Source organism: Nyctereutes procyonoides, unplaced genomic scaffold (genome assembly GCF_905146905.1).
Source record: "Nyctereutes procyonoides isolate TBG_1078 unplaced genomic scaffold, NYPRO_anot_genome, whole genome shotgun sequence".
NCBI lineage: Eukaryota > Metazoa > Chordata > Mammalia > Carnivora > Canidae > Nyctereutes > Nyctereutes procyonoides.
The window spans coordinates 31574130-31595468 of record NW_026575030.1 but is presented as its reverse complement, the minus strand read 5'-3'; the positions used below and the strand labels follow the sequence as shown (position 1 = coordinate 31595468).

Here is a 21339-nt window from a genome sequence, read left to right as displayed (position 1 = left end):
GGAGTGGAGAAACACATATTTATGGCAATGTGATTAGCATTAACCCAGAAATAAGTACAAGATGTTACGGGGCCACAGAGGAGAAAATAATCAATCTTCTGAAGAAATCAGGAAAAGGTATGGAAGACACTGACATCCATACATGAATTCAATGCAAGTCAAGGTGGGAGAAAGCTACAACAGAAACATCTGAGATAGAATCAAACCTGAAACTAGGGTTGCAAGCAGTGTCAGAAGGATTCCAAAGTAAACCAATCCAACTCATAGCAAACCACCGTAGAAGAGCCAAAAAGAAAAATAAGTCCTTGCCATTAAGCTTGCGAGCAATGAAACACATATATATGAAAGAAATTAAACCACCACATGGTATAAGTATAAAGGGAACCTTTTAAACAACATGTGGCATAAATGTTCAAATAGAGCCAATCACTAAGAGTTGAGAGAGCTATTAGGAAAACCTTCATAAAAGTAGAGTTGAACTATCATCAGTGGGGGGAAGGAGCACAGAGAGGGCTGTCCACATGCTGAGAAAGATCAATGTCATTGAGAAAAGCAGAGATCTGAACCACATAGTTGTGGGACCATGAGAAGGTCCAAAGGTTTGGAAGGCATTGGGTAAAAAGTGGACGCATGAGTGAGGGCCTGATTTTAACAGAGCCTAGAACACAAGCCTAGCAGCTTGGACACTTCTAGGCTCAGTAGTTCTCAACCATGACTGCTAAACAGAAACACCTGGAAAACTTTAAAAATTGTACCTCCGGCAAGGGCTTACCCCATATCAAAAGCAAGAGAATCTTTGAGGGGAGCGGCTAGGATGTTAAAATGTAAAAGCATACAAGGTGATTCTACTCGATAGTCCAGATTCAGAACCACTGGGCTGGAGGATAGAGAAGTATAAGGCATGACAGATACGGTTAAGTCTACACTTGCTCTCAGTTCCTGTTTATAAGTAACAATTCTGAGCTGATTACCTACTGAAGCTTATCTTCCAACCTGAGTTAAACATTCTGTTTTCTTAGTGTTTCTTTTCCCTTGTTGACAATGCTAATCTCCGAAAATCAGAAAACAACCCATCAATTTCTCTTACATGACTGGTTCATTGACTGCACGGTGTGAAACTTAAAAGAGTTTTATTTCCATGATGTCCTACAGACAACTAACTTAGAAAACATTTCCATCCCATGCTGCCCTTACATCCCTGCAGTGAAATGCTTTCATATTAAGGAATGTTCTAGGCTACATCCATGGGTGGATTTTTACAAATGTTGTCTCTTAAATATAGAGAGGATGTAATACCTACATATACAAGAGACATATGAAGAGCAAAACGTGAGTTCCTGTAGTACCTAGAGACATTATACTGGTCCTGGTTTCAGATGTGCAAGGACTACAAAGTATTTTGCTAACTTTGTAACAAATATGGTCAGAATACTTCACAAATGAAGGGAAACAAATGTATCCCATACAACAACTCTGTGCTACATTAAACAAGTGTTTGTGGGAAAAACAAACAAACACATTAAGATGATAAGAGAGGGGGCAGCCTGGGTGGCTCAGCGGATTAGCGCTGCCTTCGGCCCAGGGCCTGATCCTGGAGACCCGGGATGGAGTCCCAGGAATCGAGTCCCACGTCGGGCTCAGGATCAAGTCCCAGGGATCGAGTCCCAGGGATCGAGTCCCACGTGGGGCTCAGGATCGAGTCCCAGGGATCGAGTCCCAGGGATCGAGTCCCACATCGGGCTCCCTGCATGGGGCCTGCTTCTCCCTCTGCCTGCGTCTCTGCCTCTCTCTCTCTATCTCTCACGAATAAATAAATTAAAAATCTTAAAAAAAAAAAAAGGTGATTAGAGAGTATGACAGCCTGTTGATCCTTTAAAAAGCAGGTTGGTTTGCCTGATCACTTGTTTTTAAAGGAAAAAAGCCAGGACATGAAATATGCTTCAGGGCCCATGTCCCTCACAAAGTGTGTATTCGAGAAATCTGTACTTTGCTCATAGGTAAGCAACTGTCTTCTTTATGCGAAATTTAAGTCAGCCACAACTGTCTTATTTTTTTTTTTGGGGGGGGGGTGTTAGGTCACTATATCTACTTAATGGTAAAAATGGTGTGAGAACAGAAGCTGGAAGCCCGCGGCACACACACAGGTTCGCGCAGCCTCGTATTTCCTGACAAAGTCCGCAAACTCCTAGGACCGTCTCCCAACGTAGCGACGGGGCGGGGAGGGGGTGGGCAGAGGGCAAACCCAACCATCAAAACGTGAAACATGAAAAAGAGCCAAGAGAGACGGAGCCGGGTTCGAGGGTTGGCCATCCGCTTGCACCCATCCTACTAGAGGACAAGAAAGGCTCGCAGAGAGGAAACGCAAGCCTGACTCCCGGACTCCGGGGCTGAGGCTCAAAAGGCGAGAAGTCGCGTGCGTCCGACCCGCGGGGTCCGAGGAAGCTCGGGGAGCGAGGCTAGGAGAAGGGGGTGACGGAGGCGGGCGGCGGGCCGCGGGCGGCGGGCGGCGGGCGGCGGGCGGCGGGCGGCGGGCGGAGGCCCTCGGGCCGGAGCCCCGCGCGCCCGGGCCGCCAGGAGCCTCGCTCGCCCCGCGCGCCGCTGGGGGCCGGGCCGCCGCGCGAGTCCCCCCCGCCGGGCGGGCAGCAGGGGGCGCGGGCCGCCGGAGGTCGCGGAGGGCACGGCAGCCGCAGCCCACGCTCGCGCCCCGCCGGGCTCCGCGCTCGGGTCTCCGGCTCCGGGGGGTGGGGGTGGGTGGAGCGGAGCCGGGGCCGCCCCCCGGAGCCGCCCCCGCAGCCCCGGCCCCCGCCCCCCGGCCCCCGCCCCGGCTGTCAGCGGCCCCCCTCCCGCAGTCACTCACCCGCGGGCTGCGCGGTCTCGGCCGCGGCGGCGGCGGCGGAGGCGGCGGCGGCGGCGGCGGCGGCGGCGGCGACCCCCGCCCGGGTCATGGTCCCAGGCGGGGACGGCAGGGGCGTCCGGCCGCCGGGGCGAACCTCTCCGTCCGCGGCCGCCGCCTGCTCCTCTGGGGCTGGGGGAGCGCGGGCCCAGGCCCTCCTCTCCCCCCGCCCCCGCCGCCTCTTCCTGCGGCCACCGCCGCCGCTGCGAGCCCGAGCCCTCAAGGCCGGAGACCCGGCGGCAGCGCGGCCTCAACTTTCCCAGCCCCCCTCCCCCCGCCCCTCGCCCCTCGCCCCTCCCCGCCCCTCCCGCGGCCGCCGCTCGGCACGCGGACAGCCTACGCTGGCTGCGCCGCGCGCCCGCCCCTGCCGCCCGGCCCGCCAATCCGGCCCCGGGGAGGCTGCCGCGGCAGCCAATCAGAGCCCGGGCGCCTTTGCGCGAGGCTAGAGGGCGGGAGGACACGGAGGGAAGAGCGGGCGCGCGGCCCAATGGGGAGGGCCGGCGGGGACGGAGGGGCGCAAGTTGGGTTGAAGGAACAGGAAATATTCTTAAAGGTAGAGTGATGGGCAGCAGAGGAAGCCAGTAGGTGCCTGGGAGGGAGGTGGGCCTGGTTCCTTAAAGGGGCCGCCCTGAGAACCTGGAAAAAGGAGGTGTTTTAAAAAGAAGAACTTCTTTGTATCTTGTTCTCCGCGCTGCTCGTCGCGCGTCCTTCGGTAGTTTAGAAAGTTGGAAAAGCTGAAAAGGAAAGAGGGCGTGCAAGGCTTTCAAGAGCTCCTCTGAGCTTACGGGGCAGGGAGGGGAATGAATGATGATGCCCCGGTCGCGGGAAGCGGGGCAGAAAGAAGAGAATGCGGACGTCCCCGATTGCCCCTTTCCCTGGAGGATCCCTGCCGAGCTGACGGTGCTCGAATTTGTAGGTCGTGGTAACCTGTCACCCTTCACTTACAACAAAGCACGGATTCCAATGAGCTGCAGAGGACGGTGCTCAGCAGCGTCCTGGGGCCCTGCTTGGGGGGCGGGGGGTTGCAGTATGTGGCATGGGGGGGCGGGGCTTGGAGCCCCAAGCTGGCGCTCCTGGAGACCTGGAGCTGACAGGTGTAGAGCAGCAGGGGACCTGAGGGTCCCCCACCTCCCGGATGGGTTGGGAGCCCTGGAACCTCTTCCTCCTTTCTCTTCCTATCTCATGCCTCTCCCACCCTTGGAACAGGTGTCCTCCACCTAGTGGTGGTGGAGGATTTCCAAGCGCTTCCACTACCAGGTTTGGAAAATGTCCCAGATACTAGAGATGTCCATGGGCCGGACCAGGTAACTTCCAGAACATGGCATAATGGGGATTACTTGAGCCCAAGTGTGCAGAAGATGCTGACCCTGTACTGAGAAAAAAAGTGTAAAGTCAAACAGTAGCTGCATAATGTTGGCACAGCGGTTTAAAGGGTTTGATGAAACAGAAAGCCTTTAACGTTGCTTACAAACTGTGGAACTTTTACACTTTGGTGCTTTAAAATTTTCATCTGTCTTGCCCTGTGTAGTTCTAATTAGCCTCTGGATGGACTTAGTACAACCAAATCAAAGCTGCAGCTGAAAAAGATCCTACAGCTCAGGACCTGGTAGTAATAATGCTAATAGCACCTCCATGAAATTATATAGTATTAATTTGTCCAGCTTTGGGAAATAATTTCCATTGTGATCAGAATAGAAGGTATTCATGTTAAGAAACTATTCTGGCTAATAAATATCACGTCTAGGGTGTGTGTGATTTTTCTAAACAACTGCAACTTATCAAGCCTAAGGTAACATAACACAGTTTTGATGGTTCAAGAATAACAGAACTTAAGGGTTTCTTTGGATCACTGTTAAAAACAACACACGTTAACGCCTTTCTAGCACAATTTAGAAGTGCCAAATAAGAGGAATTTCTGTTTGAAAAGATCTGAAATGTCAGCTTTTTAATTTTATCCTCATTCATAACTGAAGCTGAAGTCCTAATCATAGATCTTTCTATTGGCTTTGTGCTTTCAGCATTGGTTGGCTGCACTAGGTATGAGAGGATGATGACATCAAATAATTGCACAAGCCCAATTTCCGGGCTCGCTGCTATGTGTTTGACAAACATATCCTAGTGATAAAACACGGTGGTCAAGTGAAACTGGTCTCCTTGCCTCCAGGCCAAGTCCATTTTTCACACAGTCCAGGTGATTCTGGTTTTCACCCACATGCTTAAGGCCCTTCCATGGCTCTGAAAGGCTGTTTGCATGACCTGCAAGCCCCTTGCTTTTGCATCCGCAATTTCAATTCCTAACAGCTCCTTTTCTCTATTGGTGGGGATGTAGGACTAGGGAAGGGGGCTCTGACAGCCAGCCGGAGGGCGTGGTCTGGGGTTGCGGCTCGGGCTGCAAAGAGCTGCTCTCAGCCCTGCTCCACCCACCTGCTTCGTGTCCCCAAAGGCAGGGGCTGTGCAGCGTGTGTCCTTCCCGGGCACCCGAGGCGGGGCCTGCTGGGGCGCGACCCCGAGCGGTGCGCTCGTCCTCTGGGCGCCCCGCGCCCCCTGGTGCCAGGCCGGTGGGGTCTCGCCTGGCGCCCCGGCCGCGGATCTGCAGCCTGGGCAAGAGAGGCTCCAAGCTGGCGTCTTCTTTACAGAAGGTTTCAGAAGTCCATGGCAGAGATGCAAGCCAGTGATCATCTCCTGACATCTACTTCCGTATTTCCCGTGGAAACTGCCCGATTGTTTTTCCAGGGTGGTTGCAAAATTTCGCATTTTCAACAGCTACGTATGCAGATTCCAGAGGGTCCACATCATCGCCGACCCTGGATATTGTCAGTCGTTTTAATTCTAGCCATTCTAGCGGGTATGACATGGTTTCCTCTCGTTTTAATTTGCATTTCTCTAATTACTAGTGATGTCAAGAATATTTTTGCCGGTTTATTGGCCAGTTGCATCTTTGGTACTGTTCACATCGTCAGCCCACTTTTAAATCAGGAGGCCTGGAGCACCTGGGTGGCTCAGTGGTTGAGCTGCCTTTGCCTCAGGTTGTGACCTTGGGGTCCTGGGATCCAGCTCCCCACAGGGAGCCTGTTTCTCCCTCTGCCTATGTTTCTGCCTCTTTCTGTGTCTGTGATGAATAACTAAAATCTTTTTATGAAAAAAATCAGGATGCTTGTCTTTGATGAGTTGTGAAAGTTGTATGTTCTTGATGAAAGTCCTTTCTCAGATATGTGTTGTACAAATATCTTCACCCATCTGTGACTTTCAAATCAAAAACAAAATAGCTTTACTGAGGTATGACTGACGAAAAACAAATTGAACGTATTTAAAATGTACAAGATGGGGCCCCTGACTGGCTTAGTCCACAGAGCATGTGACTATATGGGGTCCCATGGGAGTTCAAGTCCCATGTTGAGTGTGTAGAGCTCACATTAAAAATGAATACATAAGGGATCCCTTATGTATTGGCGGTTTGGCGCCTGCCTTTGACCCAGGGCACGATCCTGGAGACCCGGGATCAAATCCCACGTCGGGCTCCTGGTGCATGGAGCCTGCTTCTCCCTCTGCCTGTGTCTCTGCCTCTCTCTCTCTCTCTCTCTCTCTCTCTCTGTGTGTGACGATCATAAATAAATAAAAATTAAAAAAAATGAATACATAAATAAAATGTACAAACTGGTTAAGTTTCATATAGTTATACACCTTTGAAGCCATCTCAACAATCAAAAATAATATATCCATCCTGTCCTCAAATTTCCTCATGCTCCCTATTAATTCCTTCCTCTTGCTCTCATCCTGTTCTCCAGGCAACCATTAAACTGCTTCTTGCTATAATTCATTTTCATTTTCTAGAATTTTATGTAAATGGAATCATTCAGTGTAAACTCTTTGTCTATCTTATTTCATTTAGCATACCTTTTTTTGAGATTCATCTTCTTCATTGTGTGTATCAATAATTTTTTAGGTTTTGTTGCTAAGTTGTATTCAAATGTATGGATACATTATATATATATTCAGATTGGAGAACAGTTGGACTGTTTGCAATTTTTAATTATTACAAATAAAGATGCTAGGGGTGAGTGGGTGGCTCAGTCAGTTAAGCATCTGCCTTCAGCTCAGGTCATGATCCCGGGGTCCTGGGATGGAACCCTGCATCAGGCTCCCTGCACCAGGCTCCCTGCTGGGCAGGGAATCTGCTCCCCTCCCCCTTATCTCTCAAAAATAAATGAATAAAATATTAAAAAACAAAACAAAAAGCAAATAAAGATGCTAGAACATTTGTGCACAAATCTTTTTAGGGACATTTCCTTGCATTTTCGTTGGTTAATACTCAGGTAAATAGCCAGTGGGATGGCTCAGTCATAGGTAAGTGTATCTTTTTTAAAAACTGCCAAACCTAGTTATATATATATAAAAAAAATGAGATCTTGCTATTTGCAACAACACGGTGGACCTAGAGGTGTTATGCTAAGTAAAATAAATCAGAGAAAGACAAATATGATTTCACTCATATGTGGAACCTGGAAAACAAGTCAAATGAACAAACAACAACAAAAACCAGAAACAGTCTCAAAAATACAGAGAACAAACTGGTGGTTGCCAAAGGGGAGGTGGTGGGCGAATGGGAGAAATGGAGGGAGATCTAAAGGTACAAATTTCCAGCGAATGGTCATCTCTTGAAATCTAAGTCAAAAGGATGAAAAGTACAGCATAAGGGGGTACCTGGATGGCTCAGTGGTTGGGTGTCTGCCTTTGGCTTAGGTTGTGATCCTGGGGTCCTGGGATTGGGTCCCACATCTGGCTTCCTGCAGGGAGCCTGCTTCTTCCTCTGCATACATATGTCTCTGCCTTTCTTTCTGTGTCTCTCATGAATAAATTTTAAAAATCTTTAAAAAAAAAAGAACAGCATAGAAAATATAGAAATAATATAGCAATAACTTTATGGTGGTGACAGATGGTATTATATTTATTGTGGTGAGCATTTCTTAATGTATATAAATGTCAATTCACTATGTTGTTCACCTGAAATTATTGTAATATTGTATATCACCTATACTTCAATTTAAAATAATAAAGACTGCCAAACTGTTTTCCAAAGTTGTATCATTTTATATTCCCACCAGGAGAGAATGAAATTTGAATTGTACCATACCCTTGACAACACTTAATATGGTGATTCTTTTCAAATTTTAGTCATTCTAATAGGTTTGTAGTGGTATTTCATTGTGAATATAATTTGCATTTCCCTAATTATTAATATATTAAGCATATTTTCATGTACTTATTAACCATTTGTGTATCTTTTGTGAAGTGCTGTTCAAATCTTTGGTTATTTTTATTGTTTTTTTGTTATTGTTCTTTATTGAGTTTCAAGAGTTCTTTATATATTCTGGATACATATTCTTTATGGATTGTCTTTTCTTTCTCCTAACACAATTTTTCAAATAGTAATTCTTAATTTTAAGTCTGAAATATCAATTACTTCTTTTAGAGGTCATACTTATGGTGTCATATCTAAGTTATCTTTAATACAAGGTCACACAGATTTTTTTTTCTATTTTTTTTAAGATTATTTATTTATTCATGAGAGACACACACACACACAGAGAGGCAGAGACACGGGCAGAGGGAGAAGCAGGTTCCATGCAGGGAGCCCGATGTGGGACTCAATCCTGGGACTCCAGGATCAGGCCCTGGGCCGAAGGCGGCGCTAAACCTCTGCACCACCAGGGCTGCCCTTTTCTCCTATTTTTTTCTGCAAATTTTATGGCTTTATGTTTTATATTTAGATCCATCGTGCATTTTAAATTAATTGTATACTGTGAAAGTATGGATCAAAGTTTATGTTTTTGAATTGGAAAATTCAATTTTTCCAGCACCAATTATAAAGACCATTGTTCCGCTCTTGAGTTGCCTTTCTACCTTGGACAAAAGTCTATTGATCATGTATTCCTGGACTCTTCTGTTCCAGTGATCTATTTGTCAATCTTAATACCCATATCACATTATTTTAATCCCTGAAGCTTTATAAATCTTGAAGTCAAATAGTGTAAGTCCTCCAATTTTCTTGTTCCTTTAAAAATTACTTTAACTGTTCTAGGTCCTTTGCCTTTCCATATAGACTCAAGTTTGTCACGTTAAAAAAAATCCTGCTAAAATGTTGATAGAGGTGATGTATAATTCAATTTGGGAAGTTATAACTTAATATTGAGTCTTTGGATTCATTAATGTTATCTCTCTCCATTTATTTGGATCTTTTACATTTTTCTCAGAAGTGTTTTATAGCTTTCTATATCCAAGTTTTGCATATATTTTATTAAATTTATCCCTAAATATCTCATATTTTATGCTACTGCAAATGTTACCTTTTAATTTTTAAATGTTATCTTTTAAATTTCAATTTCTAATTGTTATAGCTGAAAATACAATTGATATTTGTATCCTGTTGCCTTGTTACACTCCCTTATTAGTTCTAGTAGCTTTTTCTTTTTTGCCTTTAAATTTTATTTTTTAATAATAAATTTATTTTTTATTGGTGTTCAATTTGCCAACATACAGAGTTCTAGTAGCTTTTTAAAAAAAATTATAGCATTTCTACTTCATTAAGTCATCTGCAAATAAAGACCATTTTCTGGGATCCCTGGGTGGTGCGGCGGTTTGGCGCCTGCCTTTGACCCAGGGCACGATCCTGGAGACCCGGGATCGAATCCCACATCGGGCTCCCGGTGCATGGAGCCTGCTTCTCCCTCTGCCTGTGTCTCTGCCTCTCTCTCTCAATCTGTGACTATCATAAATAAATAAAAATTAAAAAAAAAAACCATTTTCTTTCTTTCTATCTAATCTGCATGCTCATTATTTCTTTTTCTTGTTTTACTGGACTGGTTAGGGCTCCCACTGCCTTATGGTAGAAAAGTTAGAACAGTCATCCTGCTTTCTTCCCAAAGGCATAAAATCCAGATTTTCACTGGGTTAAGTATGATGGTAGCTGTAGACTTTTTATAGTTTTTGTCATGGATGAGTGTTGAATTTTTTCAAATACTTTTTTCTACATCTTATTGAGATAATCACATTTTTTCTTTAAACTTGTCAATGTGGGATGCCTGGGTGGCTCAGCGGTTTAGCGCTGCATTCAGCCCAGGGCGTGATCCTAATCCTGGGATGGAGTCCCACGTTGGGCTCCCTGCATGGAGTCTACTTCTCCCTCTGCCTGTGTCTCTGCCTCTCTCTCTCTCTGGGTCTCTCATGAATAAACACATAAAATCTTTAAAAAAAAATTGTCAATATGATGAATTATACCAATTGAATTTCAATTGTTAAATTAACCTTTTAATCCTGGGAATAATTCTACTTGATCAGGATAAAACCTTTTAATAAACTTCTGGATTTGATTTGCTAATTTTTTTTAAAGGATTTTCCTGTCTTCCTGAGGAATATTAGTCTGTAGTTTTCTTGTAATGGTATGATAACCAATAACTGGTATAATGCTGTTCTCATAAAATAAGTTAGGCAATATTCTTTCCTCTACCATTTTCTTGAAAAGTATGTTGTTTTTTCCCCTAAATATTTGATAGAATTCACAAGACATCTGGGCCTGAAATTTTCTTTGTGGGAAGGATTTTTTTTTAATTTTTTATTTTTTTTTGTGGGAAGGATTTTAACTACAATTTTTTATAGCTACTAATTAAAAAATATTTGATATGTATATTGGTAGCAGGTTACTGCGTTATAACTCACATACCATGCAATTTATCCACAGTGGCTGAGTAACATTCCATTGCATAGACACGGAACATTTTATTTATTCATTCATGTTCATGCCCATTTGGATTGCTTCTACTCTTTGGCTACTATATAATACTGCTATAAACATCCATGTACAAGTTTTTTGTGTGGACATGTTTTCATTTCTCTTATGTATATATGTAGGAATGGAATTGCCATATGGTAATTGTTTGACTTTTTGCATAACTGCTAGACTTTGAGTGACTTCAGCGATTTGCGTCTTTCAAAAAATGTGTCCAGGGCAGCCCCGGTGGCGCAGCGGTTTGGTGCCGCCTGCAGCCTGGGGTGTGATCCTGGAGACCCGGGATCGAGTCCCGCATCGGGCTTCCTGTGTGGGGCCTGCTTCTCCCTCTGCCTATGTCTCTGCCTCTCTCTGAATGAATAAATAAATCTTAAAAAAAAAAAAAAAAAAAGTGGGATCCCTGGGTGGCGCAGCGGTTTGGCGCCTGCCTTTGGCCCAGGGTGCGATCCTGGAGACCTGGGATCGAATCCCACATCGGGCTCTGGGTGCATGGAGCCTGCTTCTCCCTCTGCCTGTGTCTCTGCCTCTCTCTCTCTCTCTGTGACTATCATAAATAAATAAAAAAATTTAAAAAAAAATTAAAAAAATGTGTCCATGTCATCTAAACTGTTGAATTTATTGAATAAAGTTGTTTGCAATATCCCTTTATTACCATTATATTCTCAGTAAGTTCTTTAGTGATGTGCCCTGTCTTTAATTACTGACGTTGGTAATTTCTGTCTTCTCTGTGTGTGTCTGGGGGAGTTTTGGTCAATATGGCTAAAAGAAAGGTTTATACATTTTATTTTTTCAAATAAGTTGCTTTTGATTTTTTAAAGATTTTATTTTAAAATCTTAAAAAAAAACTAAAAAAATTTTACAGTAAACTTTATGTGCAATGTGGGGTTCAAACTTACGACCCAGAGATCAAGGGTCACATACTCTACCAACTGAGCTACCCAGGTGCCCCCTTTTTTTTATATTGTTCTTGCTTTCAATTTTACGGGTTTCTACTTTTTTATTATGTCCTTCCTTCAGCTCATGTTAGGTTTAACTGGCTCTTCTTTTTCTAGTTTCTTAAGATGGAATCTTATATTCTTGAGTTTCCTCAAGAGTTTTAATACAATAAATTATTTAATAATACATTTAATACTACAAACAATCCCTTAGGCAATTCTTTAGTCTCATCTCATAGTTTTTATATATTGTTTTCACTTTCCTTCTGTTCGAAATCTAATTTCTCTTGCAATTTCTTAAGACTTATTTAGAGGCATGCTGTTTAATTTCCAAGTATTTGGGAGATTTTCCAGATAGGTTCACTCTTGACAATTTATTTTTTATTTTTTTAAAACATTTTTTTAAAATTTCTTTTAATTTTTATTTATTTATGATAGTCACAGAGAGAGAAAGAGAGAGAGGCAGAGACACAGGCAGAGGGAGAAGCAGGCTCCATGCACCGGGAGCCCGACGTGGGATTCGATCCCGGGTCTCCAGGATCGCGCCCTGGGCCAAAGGCAGGCGCCAAACCGCTGCGCCACCCAGGGATCCCTGACCGTATTTTTAAAAACTTTGTGATTTCTGTAATTTCCCCGAGGGATACACCTGCCAGAATATTGTTGGGACTTCACTGTTCTGCATTTTTAGACACACTTTATACTTTTTACATCCATGAATGTGGTATATACCATTACTTTCTCTTCCATTAATTCCCTCAGTAAGTTCCAAAGGAACTTCATGTCTTGTATAACTTGTTTTTACTAATTTACTCCGTTTCCTTTGTGATAGTTTTCCATTTTCTAGCTGGTGAGTGCTGACAGATGCTCTAGCTTTTATTTTTGAGAGAGAGCAGTGGGGAGGGGCTTGAGCAGACTGCCCACTGGGTGTGGAGTCCAACGTGGGGCTAGACATCACAATCCTGAGATCATGACCCAAGCTGCAATCAAGAGTCAGGGGCTTAACCAACTGTACCACCCAGAAGCTTCTTGTGTCTAGCTTTTATTAAATTTACTTGGTTCTGTATCAAAATATTGCTAAGATATCGGGTTTTGGAACTCCAAAGCTTTATGGCATTTACAGTGATTATCTTTTTACTTAGATGTAAAAAATATTAACGTCATTTTGTATTGAGAACCAGTTAAATTGTCTTAAGTGTTTTCCCCAAAATTCTATAAAATGTATTATACCTCCCACTCTGACATACTACCCCATGGCATCTCAAATGTTTGTTCACTATACCAGACTATTAAAGATTATGAGGGTAGGGAGTCATGCCTGTTATTTTCACTACTCTATTGTTAGAGCCTGACCCATTGTGGGTACAATCCTTGACCAAATGTCATGTAAGGCAGTGTAATTTAGCCCTATGTTTTAGGAAGCACTTTATTTTTTAAACTTTAAAGGGTGACAATAATCTAGGAACCGTGCCCTAAATTTGCCCCAGGTTACATATTACTAGCTGAATTTTGATTTAGAGTGAAGAGCCTAGACAATTCTTTGTAGGCAGATAGGGTTTGGCGATAAAAGGGGAAGCCAGTAAGTACTGGATAGTTGTGGTAGTTACAACTGCAGGAGTTAACAGTATTTTAACCACAACCACGTAAACAAGGTTATGCGAAATCTTGCACAAAATGTAAACAAAGGTCACATAGATTTGCTTATATGTCAAATAAATGAATCAAGTCCCCAGTAGGTGGTCATTCGTAGCATCAATCATCAGCGGAAGAAATGTTATTAATCAGAAACCAGGGGCACCTGGGTGGCTCGACTGGTTAAGCATCTGCCTTTGGCTCAGGTCATGATCCTGGAGTCCCAGGATCAAGCCCCAGGGTATTGGGGTATCAGGCTCCCACTAGTAGGGAGTCTGCTCACCTTGCTCATGCTGTCACAAATAAAATCTTTTAAAAAAATAGATCAGAAACCAAAATGATGGAGACCTATGGATGCAGAAGTTTATGCTTTGGATTCTGATGCAAAAGGTCAAATTGTGTGGAAGGTCATTCTTAATTTGCCTGACATCTCTGGCTAAGATGCCAGTTTTGAGCTAGTCCAGTTTCTAAATTGTAGCTTCCTCAAGGAAGTTTAGACTGGGATAGCCTGAGTCCAGGGGAACAAGTGGAACCTCTACAAAGTAAATTTGATGGCTTATTGCATATTCCTTTCCCACTCCCTCTCATACCTCTAATCCCAGTCCTTCTATGGGAATTAGATATTTTTACTCAAACCAGTGTTATGAGAAAGCAAGTTAATGTAGGGAATATTTGTCTCCACCAAGTTCCTTCCAAAGTTGAAGTCAACATCCTTGGAGGCTCTGCTCATTATTTTAGTAGAGGTAAACCTTTACCTAAGACATGAATTCTAAATAATTAGACTTTTACTTCCTTTTAAAGAGGCCCTCTAATCTGCCTAGCTTACTCACATACTCCTAGAGCTTAGAATAGGTGCTTAATATTAATTTTCAGGAACAATTTATAACTTTTATATCAGCAAAAGGCAGGTAACTTTCTCACACAGGAACATGGTAAAAACAAAGAGTTGTGAAACTGCTTTGAGGGTGCTGTAATACAGCCCTCACCCTACCAGATTTTATTGTTATATATACAAATTTCACCTGTGTGTGGAATCTAACAGTTTCAATATACTTTAGTGTAGGAGATTGCGAGTGACAAATAGGATCCAAAAGATTGTTCAAATCTTTATATAGAGAACTCTGTGGCAAATCAGGAATATCAGAGTTCACAAACTGCAAAATATTCCCTCCTGATAGAGTAGCTTCTGAAATGGTGGATTGAAGCTTTCACCATAAATTAATATACAACAGGCCATTAATTCTTCAAGATTTAAAATTCTATGCTGAAGGTGCCAGTCTGGCTTACTTGGTAGGGCATGCAACTCTTGATCTCAGGGGGTTTTAAGTTTGAGCCCCACGTTGAGTGTAAAGATAATAATTATTTTTTTTAAGTAAATTCTATGTTGTTTAGTGACTGTTTCGTAATAACTTTATGCTCTCAACTATTTCTGAGTAGACTTTGATTCTAGATAAAACATTTTCTTACCTAAGAAATCAAGTGTTTTAGAAAACTGGAAAAGTTGAGAATTTGTCCCAGTAACTGATTATTTGACTTCACTCCCCTCAACGTTCTATCAAGGTAACTGGACTTAAAAATCTGACTCAAGTCCTTTTTCCCCCGTGTCTGTTACTTGGTTGTACCATAAACTAGGACTAAATTCCTACAGTATAGGCTTATATTAGGGGAAATCCAATTCAGGACCCTCGGCCATGATTTATTCTCTCAAAATTCTTATTAGAGGCTCACCACTCCTTACTACTGCTGTACTCCACTCAGGAATGTTCAAAACATCCAGCTAGAAAAGCACAACCTAGGAGATAGACTACTGTATGCCTCCACCTAGCCAAACTCAACCATTAGAACAGAACTTTTTAAGCTCACTTTCTCTTCTTTTACACTCTGAATGGTAAATTGTTTTCTAACCCTCATTTAGAAAACTAAACCCTTCAGAGAGTAAGATAACAGAAGCTTTCCAACTACTTTGCCTTGCGTGACAATAAAATCCAACATTTTCTCCAAGTATGATGTTGTAGGAGGTCCACATTGATCTCCACCTCCTGCAAATGATATCCTTATGTATTGCCTTTCCATACTGTAGCAGGATGGTAAAGTGGCTGGTCTGGGTCACCAACAGAATATAGCAGAAATAAATGGTGTTGCTTCTGGACATAGGTCATACAAGAATATGGTTGCTACTCTCTTGTATCACTTGCTTTCAGGGAAGCTAGACACCACTTGTAACCCAGGTAGCCTTGTACAGACACCCAAATAGTAAAAAACGGAGTCCCTCCATTGGAGGGAGTCATTTTAAGTATTGCTTCTCCAGCCTTAGTCAAGCCTTCAATGATGTGGCCCTGGCTGAGTTTCACTGCAACCTGATGATACCTCAAGCCAGAACCATTCAGCTAAGATGCTCCTGGATTCCAGATTCAGAAACTGCGGGTGACCATACACATGTGTGGTTAAGCTGCTAAATTTTGGGATGTGCTACATACTGATAACTGAGACTCACTGGGCAAAGGTCACCTGTTGTTCCCTGAATAAGCAAAATTCTAATTACAACACTTCCAAGATACTGAATTAACTTTGTTAATAACAAAATTTTAAATTCTTGTTTCTTTGATAATCAGAAAAAACTTAAGCCATTCCCAACTTACTCAACTACTAAACTCCTTCACTGCTAACAAAAAGAAAAAACTCTGAAAATACATTATCTGTACTCAATGCACACTAACTAGATCACAGCTTACAGTGTCAGTTGTTTTTAACAATTACATTTAAAACTTCCCAGCAGTTAAGACTCCTCTTTAGATCTTACTTTTTCTCACTGGGACAGAACTGTAGATACTTAGCAGTATTCCTAGCAAGTTCCAAAAGGTCTGAATTAGGAGGCCTTGATTGCATTTGGCCTATTTCAATGTTTTAAGTTAGATCTTAAAGAAATGTTAAAGTTAATAAATAAAACAGTATGGCCAAAGTAAACAATTACTACATATAACTGCAATTACTACATATAACTGTTGATCTCAGGATTCAACACAGTGCAGGGTTTTCTTTGACATTTACCAGACATCATAGATTACTACTAGAACATCACGTAAGTTTATTTCAGATGTAACAGCAATGTTAAAATCAACAAGTTTAATTTTTAACTGCACCAAGTAAACTTAGCCATTTAAGTATTTTTAAAGTTATTCCCTCCAAAAAACTGAGGGAGCTTTTCTTTTCCACCCCACAAACCACGGTTTCCCAATAGTTCTATTTTTGGAGGACTTTCAATTGATGAGTAAACTGCTTTGGGATATTTTAGAACTTCTTTCCCCAAATAGAAAATAATTTGGACGAATTATATATTGCATAGATTTCTCTGCAGATTCTTTTCTTTAGGACCTAAATGCAATTACCATAAGGATTTTTTTTTACCTATTTGCCCCATAGTAAAAACCATCTGTCCTAAAAAATATGATCGATATATCCTCTGATTTTCCAGTTAATAGAATTGTTTTACCTCAACAATTTTTATGTTCCAAAATAACCAACTCAACATGGGACATTACTTGAGTCTCTACTGACTCACAGGCATATGAACTAGTGCCCAGCTTCTACTGCTTCTTACATCCTCCTCTTCCTTAAATGGATGGAATTACTTAATACAAGTTTGATGTAGGACAATTAATCCTTTCCAAACAAGTTTGATGTAGGACAACTTTTTCAAACATACACAATTTAGACGTAAAGTCATTGTCTAATGTGGAAAAGGAAACTGTAACAATAGGGAGCCTACATACTCAATTCAAAATTTAACTTTTTTCCCCTCCTTAAATAATGTACTTAATTGTCATGAGGCAGCTATTCAGTTTTCAATAACCACATTTAGGGATACATTCATAGGACTGATTAGATAGTCCAGGTGAAATGGTTATAGAAATAGAGGCAGTGTCATCTCAGAAAACTCATTTATATATCAAAATCTATTTTGATATCTGGAAGTTTACAAAAAGGCTGAATTCTTCAAACTAAGTATGCCTTCTGTGTAACTCAAGCACTCTTCTCTTGGCAAGAGCAAGCTGAAGCTTATCCATAAAGGTGCTTAATACTAAACTTTCTCTTCTAAGCTTATATTTGGACTGCTTAAGAAACTGATACCCAAGAAACCAGCATGGTCTTTCTACATTTTTACTACCTTAAGATTCAAATTCTATAAACTCATTCAACTATCTTCCTTTTCCTGTATTACTCTTGGCACTCAAGACTGGTGAAATCTACTGTACTTTGTACTTTCACATTCTCAAAATAGAACTTAGGATTATAAAATGTGCATAAACATTGTGTAAAATAATTTTGTCATTTAACATATTTGGAGAGATGAGACTTCTATTACCACAATTTACATGAGGATAAATATTATGAATCAAATTTCCTTTTAAAGTCAAATGACAAGAAAATCCAAGCCCTCTGCATTGTTTTAAAGTCTAATGAGAACATTGCATGGGCCATCGGTATTGGCAATCTAGAAAATTTTAAATATTGGATATGGGACTATAGAAGAAAACATGAAAATTTCAGATGTCTCCTATCTTACAAAAAGTTACCAACCCGTCCAAGCCACTCCCTATGTGCCAGAAAATGACCTGGCATAAACCAGTCCTGTCAGTAGAGGAGGTCACAGTGACATTTACATTATTAACACTTCTGAACTTCTACTTTTCCAACAATAGAAGCAAAATGTTGAACAATTCCCCCTCCCCCAAATCCTTAAACTCAGTATCATAGGCACAGAAAATAAGCAAATCTGGGATGTTCTCCAACAGATAAGCAATAGCACAGCTATGTTATTCTCAAAAATACTGTCTAGATATATTTTCCTATATAATCAAATGCTCAGTGGCCACACTTTTAACAGTCTGCATTAGCTGACATTAAATGCATTTATTGTGCCACGAGTTCTTCTAAGCTTCCTTTTAGGTGTTTTCTAATATGTCCAAGAGACAATACCTGCTTCAGGTTTATTTAGGGGTACTGACCTATAAGGACATCAACTCCCATTTTTAAGGTTAGACTAACTATTGTGAGTTTACTGATGAAAAAGGACAGGGGGAAAAAGTAAATCACAACAAACCTCTTTAGGTCAGTTAAAGGCCATATCTCTAGCTGGGATATTAAAAAAAATTAATCTCACCAGCCACACTCTAAAAGTTAATGCCACTAATAACAATCAACAGCAGGAAAAATAAACCTGCTAACAACCAGCACATTCATTAGCCAAAAGCAGTTTAACTCAAATACTGAGACCAAAGTAAAACACTATCTACCCAAACTGTCCCACCCACCCTCGGCAAGGAATAAAGAAATAATTGCTTAAAAAAAACAAGGTAAGCTTAGTATTTCTTACAAGGATAACAATGGTCCAACTCCTGAGATAACACTCAGAAGGACAAAAGGTGGAGTGAAGGCAATGCCTAGGGATTACTATCCCACAGTCTTGAAAAACCCAAAGTACCACAAACACACTAAACTTGTCTTTGAATTAGAGAACAAGATATTGCTGCTATTTCTTTTTGTCTTGATATATACAACATTTTTGTAGACTCTGCCCTTCAATGTGAAAGCAGGACATAAAAAAAAAAAAATTGACTCTGACACCCAATTTTTTGGGACCATATATATCTTAACTGTGAAACCAAACATATCTATACCTCTTTTCTACAATCAAACCACCTCACAAAAATAAGAAAACTAAAAACAATCCAAACATGATTAATTTTGAAAGTCCTTGGAAGTATTAAACCTTTTTCAGAGGAAAGAAAAAGAAAGAAGGGAGGACAAACAAGAATAAGGAAGGAGGGGGAAAAGAAAGAGGGGGGAAAAAATCAATGGGCCTCTCTTTTATTTGGCGACAAGCAAGTGCAAGAAAGTTCATTTCTAATTTGTTCAGTTGTCTGTCTTTTGCACATCTGCATTCTGGCCAGAAGGGACTTTGAGGTTTTTCTGCAACACATGAGCATCTGCGGGCTCTATCCTCTTATAGTAGTTCTTCTTTGTCTCAATAATCTCAAAGCCAAACTTCCTGTAGAAGTCAATTGCCGACTCATTGCTGATCTGGACATGCCTGAGATATAGAAGGGTATCAGGAAAAAAATAAATAAGATTTCGTCAGCTTTTGTGTATTATCCACAAATAGCTTCCAATTGGTTAGAGCTGGAATACTGCACACATTTGTTAGATTCTTCTCATAATTACTGGTAATCAACAAAGGTCAGTATTCATCTCAGAAAAACCTTTGATGACAAATGTATACTTTTAACCCGTTACATTTGCATGACAGCTGGTTGAGGTTAGGAGACTCAGAAATAGTGTTTACTTTTACAATCAGCAAAGGACAAAGTACCCTAGGCTAGCATAATATTTTTCATTTCAAGGGGAAAAAAAGATTCCTGTAATTAAAAATGGGTAAATAACCATAGGGATAATTCAAAAGCCATATTTACACATGTAGGAAAAAATACAGGAAAATAACATAACTAGAGTCTCAAATGCCTGAATATATCCTCACTGATTTATTTTAAAAAATGCCAGATTTTGATAATAAATAATTTGAGCTTTCTCAATTGCTCCTTAAAACAGCATTATATAATCTCTCCCACTGACAAAGTTAAAATGAGAACAATCTTAATACCCTTGTGATATAGCCTTGGTTCTTAATTTGAGTTCTCTTAAGATAGAAAGATAGTATCAGCTAGGTACTCTCTGATTTTAATTATTGAATTCTACTACTAATGAACATAGCACTAAGAACCTTAAACAAAACCCAGACAGCAAACAGCATGAGAAAAGTAGTATTAATGATACTAATTCTCTAATTCTAAACACTTGAGTTTTAATCTTGGTTTCATCTCTGTGACTTTGGAGCTCCCATTCCAACATAATAAAGCAAAATGAGAATGTTTTAAGTCAGATTCCATATCTATTATTGAAACAAAACAAAACATAACCATTAAACTTCCATGGTTTTTCCAAAAGACAATGAAATAACTAACCAGATTTTAAAGTTTCTAGTAAAGATTTTTATTGCCAATCTATTAAAATCTTTAAGGACATTAAATATTATTTTACTTACAGATAGATGTTGTCAAAAGTGCCATCTTTTTCACAGATGTTTAAGACATGATTTAACATTTTAGTTCCTATTAACAAGACAAGACAAACAAATAAGTAATCTCATAAAAATCAATCTTTACGTTATATATCTAATTGCCATCTTAACATTTATTGGGTCCTAAGAGAATCTGAGGTAAACACTATAGACAACCTGATTTTTAAAAATTTTGTTTTCTCTCAACGTTATCTACAGATGTTTTAAACTCCTAGCAGAAAAACAACTTTTATATACAAGCCCTTACAGGTCAAAGGAAAACAAAAAAAGCAAAAGGGACATTGATAACAAATCTATATAGCGCTTCTAGCCGAAATATATTAAAGCCATTTCCTACCTTATATAATTCAGCAACTCTTTCCCAATATTCCCAAAAGAAACGGTCTGACTCACTGGGTCAGAAACAGTAACTATGTATTTATGCTTCTTTAAACAAATAAAAAAAATAAAAATAAATTTACCTATTCCTAGCCTTCGGTATGGTGCCAGACATCCTAGTGTCATGATGTAAAGTCTCTTCTGATTCTGTGAATGATCCACCCTACAGCATACTGCACCTACTGCAATATCATTGAAATAGGCTGCCATGGAAAACATAAAAATATAAAGTTCAAAGACAGAATAACACATTTTATTCAATCTCCCCCCTTCTATAAGAACTAAATTACTGTTATTGGCATTAAATTTTATCAGCTACTTTGAATATCGACAGCTTCAAAAATTTCCTACTTCTTTTTAGGGATTTAAGCCTCTTCTAGTAAAAGACACACACTAATAAATAAGAGAAGATATTTAGCATTTTCTTTTAAAACTCAAATATCGTCTTGGTTTCTCTGAGATTTTGCTAAGAATCTGAATCACCCCCCATTTCCTACTTGTAAAATAAGGGGATTAAATCATTTAATTCTGCTCTAATGTTAAAAACTAGGGTCAAGAACACCAACAAACAAATGAAGGGAGAAAA

At 40.7% G+C, this 21339-nt stretch overlaps 2 protein-coding genes across 5 annotated transcripts in view; both read right to left on the bottom strand.

Moving 5' to 3' along the window:
• The window catches only part of USF3 (upstream transcription factor family member 3), a 50651-nt gene extending 47517 nt beyond the window's left edge, over positions 1–3134 (bottom strand). For both annotated transcript variants that reach the window (XM_055316454.1, XM_055316458.1), the window contains exon 1: positions 2858–3134. The gene's annotated coding sequence lies outside the window, so the exon portion shown is untranslated. The remainder of the gene's footprint in view (positions 1–2857) is intronic.
• Positions 3135–16305: 13171 nt separating this feature from the next.
• Positions 16306–21339, bottom strand: part of NAA50 (N-alpha-acetyltransferase 50, NatE catalytic subunit) — a 54680-nt gene continuing 49646 nt past the window's right edge. For all 3 annotated transcript variants that reach the window (XM_055315953.1, XM_055315955.1, XM_055315954.1), the window contains exons 3-5: positions 20837–20956; positions 20340–20406; positions 16306–19331 (exon numbers count right to left, since the gene is read on the bottom strand). In XM_055315953.1, the coding sequence (XP_055171928.1) occupies positions 19154–19331; positions 20340–20406; positions 20837–20956 (365 nt within the window). In that variant the 3' untranslated portion in view covers positions 16306–19153. The remainder of the gene's footprint in view (positions 19332–20339; positions 20407–20836; positions 20957–21339) is intronic.